Consider the following 9453-nt stretch of genomic DNA (forward strand, 5'->3'; position numbering starts at 1 on the left):
TAATCCACCCAGCAAAAACCTGTCAAAAAGACATTGTAAAGACGTGAATCATGTGCGTCCAAACAACGTCTAAATTTGGTTGAAAAGTGGACACAACCCAGTTGTCAATGACTATTTTTGGACTAAATTTGGACAAAATCGGAAGGACCAAACACAGTCCAATTTTCAACGACTATTTCTGGACTAAATCAAAACTATGACGGACCGACCAGATTTAGCCCAGTAAACCAACGTCCAAATGACGTCTGGTGTTTGGTGGGATGAGATGAGATGAGATGAGATGAGATGGGTGGCCCTAATATTCTTCCATAGAAAACTAGAGCGTTTTCATGATTTAAGAAGAAAACAGCTATTGGACACAGCTTTAGAAAATAACTAGGAGAAAACTTTCCCCGACTCAACTTCATGCAGTACTTCATTGCTGTTTGTTGTCGGTTCATTAGGTACATTTGTGAAAAAGAGTGCATCCTAATAACCGTCCTCCATTAAATCTTATCTTATCCCTTATGGAGGTTCTGTTATTTAGTATTAATTAATACTGTGTTTTCATTTTGGAGGTTGCAGTGTTGTATGTAGTGGGCATACTATTAAACTGCAAATGTGACCAGAAATGCAAAAGTATCAGAAAGTGCTAAATAAGCCCAATAATTGGGAACAAGCAACAACTATTGTGCAGTCCATGACTATTGGAGATAAATAGCTGCTATTCTGCATAATCTGGTAAGACGCTGAGGCTTGTGTTGTTCACGTGCCGCCATCTTGGTCTCCATGTTTCATTTTGTCCTGTTGTGCGTTCAGAAATGCTGTTCCGCATACCTCGGCTGTAAGATGCGGTTATTTCAAGCAGCTTGAACCACTCCTACGTTTCTCCTCTGACCTCTGACACAGACGAGGCATTTTTCCCAGAGAACTGCCTCTCACTGGATATTTTCTCGGTAAACCGTAGACATGGTTGTGTGGGTAAATCGCAGCAGATGAGCGGTTTCTCAAACACGCAGACCAGCCCACCTGGCACCAGCAACCGTGTTAGATCACCTAATAAGGGGTGTAATGAATAAGATGGCCAGTGAATGTATATACTTCAAGGAATTCAAGGTGACTAGTTGTTCATTTATTTGTTATTTTTATCTTTGAGGAAGGAGTGGGCCCTTGAATTAGGTTATCTATTGTTATGATGGTCTTAACAGAATAACATTTTGGAAGATATGTTTGCAGAGACTGAAATCCTTTTCATGATTGTATTTTTTTGTTGCATCCAGTAGCAGAGCAGTAGCTCAGATATCAAAAGTGGAACCATTGCACAAATTCAAGCGTGCGGAAATCTTTTCTTTGACAAAGACTCGACCAGGTTGAGTGCTAGTCTTCTTACAGTTAGAACCCTGTAGTTTGTTGAAAGCAAAACAGACCATATTTAACAGGGGCGTGCCATTTTATTCAAGAGAGGAAGACCATAGCAGACACAGATGAACAGCCCTGCATGTTTGTTCATGTGAAAACAGTGAACATTACAGCCAATAAAGCTACTGGCTTATTGTGGTGCATGTCTTAGAGTCACTCCTCCTCTAAAGTAACACATGCAATGTAACATACTAGTCATACTGTATAACCTACATATTGAACCTATATATGCTCTGCAGTTTGCCAACAGATGCTGGTGTCTTGTCGCTTGGTCATAAATCAAAGCGTGGTCACGACAGTTTACCAGGATTTGTTGGTTAGTAAGAATTATAGAACTATTCGTCTGTGACTAAAAATTAAATCATATTCATCTATTTGAATATTTACTGTACATACATATCCAATCAGCCATAACATTATGACCAACTGGTCATTATATTCATTAGCCAAGTGAATAACGCCGATTATGTTGTTATCATGGCACTTGTCAGTGGTGGGATATAGGAGGCAACAATGCAGGAGAACATTTTTTCCTGAAAGTTGATGCGTTGAAATTATTTGAGTGACTTAAGGAGGACCTCTACAACTGCAGCTCTTGAGGGTTCTCCCTGGTCTATGTGGTGGTGGTCCATGAAGGAAAAGTGATGGATGGGTTATTGTCATCTAATGGATGAGCTACTGTAGCTGAAACTGCCTACAGTGGGCATATGAAAATCAAAACTGGACCATGGAGCAATGGAAGAAGGTGTCCTGGTCTGATGAATCACTTTTCTTTTGGGTCATTTAGTGTGTGTGGCGGTGTCACTCAGCTAGGGAACATGTGGCACCAGGCTGCAAGAAACACCCCCCTTGCTGCTGTGCCACTTGACAAAAGCAACAATGTTCATGCCAGGAGGTTTCCCAGAGGAAAATTATTTTCTAATGAGATCACCAGTGTTATTCACTTCAGCGCTTGTTGGTATTAATGTTGAGACTGATCTGTTTATATGCTGTACAAGATAATTCCTGCTGTATTTAAATCAAAGAGATTTCTAAAAGCTCAACAGTGCAGTCGACTAGACTTTATGTGTAAAACAAAAGCGTGGGTAAGGCAGGAATATGTTAAAGGAAAAGTTTTTATAACTTTAGGCTTTGCATACAGGAATTAAACAGGCGACTATGATCAACCACTCCCTGAAAAGCAAAGCCACTCTTCATGAAGCTGAATTATAATTTATATCCATACTTTTATCAAATCCATATCTTTCACAGTTAGTTTGAATTTGAAAATACTCTAAATACTTTTAGCACCCCCAGTTGAAAATGAGACGTGTGGTATAAATCATAAAAGTAATCTGCTTAAGTTGTAATTTAAATGACCACTTTGTTGTAAGTTACATATTGAAATAATTGTCATTTCCATGTGCTAAATGTGAGCTGAGTTGCCAGTTAGCATAGCTTAGCATAAAGGACAAAGGAAGAGGTGGTTAGTTGGGCTCTGCTGAAAGGAATCTGTCTCTGCCTACCAGCAACATCTGTGGCTATTAAGGAGCGTGACCCCTCTGAAAGTGAAGGATCCAACCGGGAAACTTGGTCCAATTTCATGCATCCTAACGTTGCAACAAGCAGATGCTCTGACGTCACTCAGTATCGAACATAGTCACAGTATATTAGCTACAAATGATATGAGGACTGGACCCTTTTTTGTTAGCAAAATTATAATTACTCTTGAATGACTGAACGATTGTATCATTAATGCATGCCTCTATTATTTTGACAAACCAGTTTCATCCAGTTATGCCCCTAATTTTTGGATGATTTTAAACAAAGCATCTGACACTATACAAATAAGCAGCGTGAGACACGACGATATGGCAATCTCTCTGTCTTGTCGGGGAGCTCTTATCTCTCATTCAGGATACTGAGGCATCCAGCACCAGAAGGCAATTCAGCAGCAGGTGTTCATGCAGGAGGACTAAGGGTTGAGGCGTGGAAGAGGTCTTGGGGTCAGCGAGTCACATGGACATGCAGGCATTTCAAGTGAAGGGCCGCTATGGGACTGTTGTGCGGGACGAAGTCCAATAGAGGAGCTTTGGCACAGATACATGGACACGGCAGGTGGGGCAGGTCTGTTTCTTCCACAGCCAATCTTCCATGCACTGAAACGCATTTAAAACATATCATTACATCTACTGCATCTGTTTTTCACTCAGCTTGCACATTTATCATTTCTGCAGGTATTGATTTTTTTTTTTTTTGTGCCGGGAAGTAGTTTCCAGCAAGCCAGACATACACATGCAAAGCAGGACCAACACTCACTCTCATCACAAGCCGAGAGGTCGTAGTTGCCTCCGGTTTGTGTTGTTAAAGAAACAGCCAAAGAGCTGTTTTGCGTTTAAAAGGTTATGAAGTAAGTAAAATTCAAACGTAGATGCATTTAAATTAGAGAATTAGTTCCCATGGTTATTTATTGAGCCTTTACCTTTTACAACACAAAGTATTACACTGAAGTTATGGGTGAACACAAAAGACTTATTGACACTAATTAAAGTTACACAAGACGTTTTCGCACTCTAAAATATATAAAGTGACAGTAAGTGCAGCAGAAACACTGTGATTAGATCTACTGTACTGTACACACATACACACACACACACAGGTATTGAAAGTATTGTCCTTGTGTGATATCTGAAACAAATATGATTGTAATAGATATTGCCTAATTTGTCCTCCAGTAAAAAGCTGTGAGTCATAACTTAACATATGTACCATAACATGACCTATCAACTATTGAAGTAAATATTTTATTGGTCTTAGTGGTACTGTATAGAGGCTTTATTGTAAAAGTAGCACATATGTCAGTATGACAGCGGGTAGCCTCAGTTCGAGATAATATAAGCAGGAAACTTCAAGTGCAGTAATTAGTTGACAATATTAACTGTTAAATATATTTTTCTTTACAAACGGTCCCAAAAATGTCCGGCTTTTGTGACATTTCAAATGCTGCCATTCTTGAATACTGAACTACATTTTTACTTGTGATCCTGAAGCTGTAACAACAGTTGAGTGAGCATGTTCGTGGGGCTCGTGGGATGGTTTTACAGGGTCGAGTCAGGCAGAGACCAGGCCCTGCGATTTAAAAAGTTAACTGTCATGCTATATGCGTGGTGAGAGTTCGAGAGTGAATCCTGACGTTTGGCTATACGGGTGCAAATCTTCCGTCCTTCCACGCTCCCACAGAATGATATCAGCGATGTCTCCGTAGGGAAAGCTGACGACGGGGCGCGTGTTCCTCCTTCTCTGAGGAGATGGGCCCTTCTACCGACTTCCTCCTCTCTCCCGAGTACCTCCGCGCTTGACAGGATGCTACGTCGCTGCTGCTGCTGCTGTGGGGCTGACACTGCTCTAGCTTTCGGGCCGCCTGTCGTGCCCAATAAATCAGAGATGTTATAATCAGCGAGCATCCACTCCAGAGACCACAGGCTGCAAAAGTGCTCCATGCGTCTTCAGTGATAAGCTTCTGCTTCCCGCTAATTGTTTTCATACCACTTCATATCATGCATTTCCAGGAATGATGTGCGTTCATGCTCTAGAGATTTTGTATCTCACATGCAGGGGTGGAAATGAATACAGTGTAGAGCGGAGACGGCGGCACAACAACACAAAGGATTCGGTCTGACAGAACTTGTTTTACCTCTTTATGAAAGCGGTGTGTGCAGTGAAGCTCCTGAACTCCCCATCCACTGTTACGCATTTCCTCATGACAGATCAGGCACAACTTCTCACTATCAGCCTGAAAAACAACAATGTTTTCTTTATTTTTTTTTACTGGGATTAAGGGAAATTATAAAAGAGTATATAAATGTAGTCTTCCCATAAAAAACAAAACTGGTAACTGCAACATTAAATGTTCCACACCTGTGTGTGATCCTGTCAGCACATTAATACGAGTTTTGATCATTAATAGCTTTGCAAAACCTTACAAGATGAAGTCTGTCGACACAAAAACTGTCTGACCCTGAGAGCAACGATGTTCTTTAACACCCCGAGCCAGACAAAAACTATAAAAACTGGTTATATTTTGATGGACTTTATTGTCCTCATGCTCACCAGAGCCATGCTCTGATCACTGAGCAAAAGTCTCTTCTCAAACGACTCGGTGAGCTCCGGGATGGTGGTGATTCGGGTCTCTTGGACTCTCGGCCTGTTGTCCTCCGAGGAAGCGTGGCGAGCTCTCTGGTGAGGCCTGGCCTCCCCCTTCTCCTCTCTCGTTTTGACGTGGCTGGGAGCGGGAGCCATCGCGGCCGCGTGGAGCTTGTTTAACTTCATGGCGTCCAGTTGCGACTGTGGAACAGGGGTGGGATGAGGAGAGGCGTTACACAATGGGAGCTCACACAAGTTTAGCTGAAAGAGTGAAGAGCAGTCGTGCAGCGAGATTAACGACAACCGCGTCGAGGTGTCGTCTGGGAGTTAGGTTAATCGCTCGTGTCCTTAAGTAACTTGTTACAGCACTCTCTTATAGTTTCCCTACTGACTCGGCCTTTGATCATTTATATAACATCAGTAATCTGATTGTTATTTTTTACAAAATGGTGTGTCGCTCATTTATTGGCTCTTTTTCTCGTCTGATACAACATAAAATATTACGCTACAGTCATGAGTGAACACAAAACGAATCGGATGAAGTTACCCAATAATCGAACATATTCCACTTGTGTGGTGTTTAAAACTAACTAACTCAGTTTCTCACCCTGCTCATTAACTGCTGCAACTGAATTGTGCTGAGCCTCTTTCTAGATAACAGTTTGCTGTGATTAAGCCTTATGTCAGAACAGAAGATAAAAAAATAAACTTGGTTGTAAAGACGTAAACGACCAACATTTACCATGGAACTAATCTACCAGTATCAGGGCCTTTACAGGAAACTCATTTATGCTTTGGTTTTGGTTTGGTTTAGACGATGCTGCACCTCCAAACATAAAATCCAGATATAATGCATATAATGACTGGGAGGACTTCATTTCGCATCCATCTGCAGATTGATAGTTGTGGTTTGCTCCTCCTCGGGGCACTCAGATCTGAGCTGGACCGCAGACGTTCACACTGACTAATGTCTACATTTTCTGCTCTGCATTGTTTGGGCCTGCACTGTTTTGTTTGCACACACAGACGCTATTCTACTATTTCTATATCATGCATTATGTGTCCTCCCAGCTGTCTTAGTTTCAGGTAACATGCCCGTGAGCTTAGTGGGTTTTATTAGGTTCCTGAAGATTAAAGCTATTTAGAGTTCCTCGGGTAAACTAATACAGAGAATCAAAACCTAAATTTAGTCCCATACATTTATTCCACTAAAGCTTAATCTGTAATTCTGCATAACATTGTTGGTGTTAGTTACATGTAGTGTGGGCTTGTGGTACGCTTGGTAGTTCTGCATTTTAGGCTGCGCCACTATTTTTGAATTGCAGTAAACAAATATGGTGCAAATTAAGGAGAGAAGTGGAGAGTATGGGTTGCATGACTTTTTCTTCTGCTAAATGGCGACAAATTCACGGAAAGACATTTCAACAGTCGTACGGTTGTTGTACATATATTACTTTAATCTACATCTCACCCCAGTTGGAATTGTATAAATTATAATAAACTAATTAAGCCCGATTATAGACCGACACAAATCTAGGAACTGTTTATCACAGTGGGAGCAGTAAACTCTTCTCTTCAGTTAGCATGTAGCAGAGCATTCACAGTGTTTGACCGCACCAGCGTGAAGTAACGCTAAAGTAAACACAAAGCAATGACACCACAGAATGTAAGAAGCTTCTGAAGGGTCACTTTTAAACAACACATTCAGTTGTGCATCTTTGTGTGTGTGCGTAGCTGTGTGCTGGGTAAGCTGCCATGTACTTGGGCATCGGCAGACTGTTATTGATGGCAAACTGGTGGATGCAAATCACAGGTCAGGACATCCTACAACTAAACACTGTAACAGACCTACATAGTGTTCATACCAGCATGAGGGAACAGTGCGTGCTGTCATTGACTGTTGTCTGTTCTTTTTAGCCTCATTACATTTATATATAGACATTTTATAAATGTTCCGAGCTGAATGTTGTTTTAGTGGTAGTTATATAAAGCAGTTTACATCAGTTAAAAAGAAGAAAGTTTGTGCTTGGGCAGTAATGGTGTACAAATTGCTCTAAAGTGGGAAAAAACGACTTTTTATGTATCAGTGCAAACATAAATAATATAAGTCAAACACTGAAAACCTGAATAAAATCACATGGATGGTTCCATTAAATCCAGACGGTACGTACCACGGTCGGCAGTGATGCTCTTCTATCAACTCGTGTTTTTGTGGGCCTCCTGAAGCTGCGTTTTCTTTCTCTGGGGTGTCCAGACTCCGATCCGTGACCCCAGTAACTACTCATCCATTTTGTGAAGTTGCCATCGTCGTCCTCGTCGTTGTCCATCATGATAGCAGGCAGGAGCCTAAGAGACATGGTGTACCGGGAGTCTCTTGCTGAGGCAAGTCCTGGTACAACAAATGATCCCAGCTGAGCGGTAGTGAGGATGAAGACGACGCAGGGCTGACCCAGTATCTGACTGACTGGTTGCTCTACTGCACTGTCCTACAAGACAAAGGTGGCTTACTTTCAATTAGATGCCTCGGCGCTGTTGCTGTAGTTGCGTTATTTTTGGACGGTCCAAAAATAAACTACTAAGCCTTTACTCCTTTAAATAAGAGAATCCTCTTTAATCTATTTAACGTCGCTGGCAGAAAGTAAAAATGGAAGGGACGGACGGGAATAAACAGGGGAGGCGCGAGTCGTGGAGGAACGGCTAGTATGTTGGCACCGGGTGGGTGATGTGACCACTGCTTTTAATCTTTCCATTACAGTCATTGGCCGGGGGGTAAACAACTGAAACTCCAATTTCCCCATACTTTCCACTCGCTGAGTACATCAAACCTGTCAATAATTATGGAGCGCAAGCCGCTCTGTCTGCTGCTATGTGCTGAGAGCCCGGGGCTTGTTTAAACAGCACTGAGAGGAAGCATGCAATATGCTTTTATGTTACACTGTCTTCGACTCTGTCATATTTTCCTTTTGCGTGTGTGATTTTGCATCAAATATGTAAAACACGGGTCTCATGTATGAGGAGTTCACCCGAGCCATACAAAAGCAACATACCGCTCACTGGGGTAGAAGAACATCATCAAAACAGATTCCTCCAGTTACAGCTAAGTATCTGATCGTTTATAGACACTCACTGCTAGTCTTGCAAGTTTCAGGGGAACAATGTTCACAGATGTCTTGGATGAGTGGTGAAATATCTTCAAGAAACTCTACAAGTCCAATTGCTCTTGTTTCAACTTTGGTTTTTGAATGCCATTACTTGACAATCATGAGCAATCTCTGGTCAATTGATTCTTAACCAAAGCTCAAATCAAAGGTTGGTGACGATACGACTGAGAACATAGAAATAGGCAGGAAACCATTAAAAAAATACATTTCACATCCAAAACACTGGACCCGAGGAGTCCGTGGACTTAAGTCTTAATCCTCTCCTTCACAAACTGAAAGGATCAAAATGCTACTAATGATCTAATAAGGGCCTGTGTCTTTAAGAGGAGCGTTAATCAGGGCAGCTGCTGTTATGAGACGTTCATGCTGCTTTAACATGTAACCTCACTTAGCATGAGATTATGGTAATCTGCTGTTATTCCAAAGAGAAAGGTAATACAGTCACATTTAAAGACAGATGACTGAGCATAGTTATAATACGCTATGCATTTTTATTATTTTAAAGAGTTTCCATGTAAACACTTCTGTATTTCTGAATTAGTGTAAAATAATTTAGTATTCAGATCACGCAACCGCATGGATTATGGTATTGACATTGTTTTCATTGAACACTATATGAATGATGTAACAATGTTTCACATTAGTGTGTGACAAAATTGTTTAAGTTCATTTATAGTTGTATAACTACTGAATAACAAAGCATACAAGACAATTATGATTACACTCCCTAGCACTAGGTTTTACAGCAACAACAACTAACTGCATAAATAAA

The 9453-nt window shown here is 41.2% G+C and overlaps 1 protein-coding gene across 2 annotated transcripts; it reads right to left on the reverse strand.

Moving 5' to 3' along the window:
* Positions 1–802: 802 nt before the first annotated feature.
* lnp1 (leukemia NUP98 fusion partner 1) lies at positions 803–8221 on the reverse strand. Of its 2 annotated transcripts, none has more exons than XM_047586352.1 (4): positions 7692–8221; positions 5488–5721; positions 5072–5170; positions 803–3536 (listed from the first exon to the last, which is right to left on the reverse strand). In XM_047586352.1, exons 1-4 carry the CDS (start codon positions 7875–7877, stop codon positions 3429–3431), a joined length of 627 nt encoding a protein of 208 aa, XP_047442308.1. In that variant the 5' UTR covers positions 7878–8221; the 3' UTR covers positions 803–3428. The 2 variants fall into 2 exon arrangements, with proteins under 2 accessions (XP_047442308.1, XP_047442307.1); XM_047586351.1 differs by lacking the exon at positions 803–3536 and adding an exon at positions 3612–4798.
* Between the last annotated feature and the right edge of the window lie 1232 nt (positions 8222–9453).

Source organism: Mugil cephalus, chromosome 6, assembly GCF_022458985.1.
Source record: "Mugil cephalus isolate CIBA_MC_2020 chromosome 6, CIBA_Mcephalus_1.1, whole genome shotgun sequence".
NCBI classification, from domain to species: Eukaryota; Metazoa; Chordata; class Actinopteri; order Mugiliformes; family Mugilidae; genus Mugil; species Mugil cephalus.

Excerpts from the sequence above, each read along its gene's own strand:
- lnp1 (XM_047586351.1), bottom strand. The coding sequence starts at position 7,877 with ATGTCTCTTAGGCTCCTGCCTGCTATCATGATGGACAACGACGAGGAC. Across the intron at positions 5,722-7,691 it reads GAGCATCACTGCCGACCGTG|TCGCAACTGGACGCCATGAA; the intron begins GTACGTACCGTC and ends CCTGTTCCACAG. Across the intron at positions 5,171-5,487 it reads GTGATCAGAGCATGGCTCTG|GCTGATAGTGAGAAGTTGTG; the intron begins GTGAGCATGAGG and ends GTTGTTTTTCAG.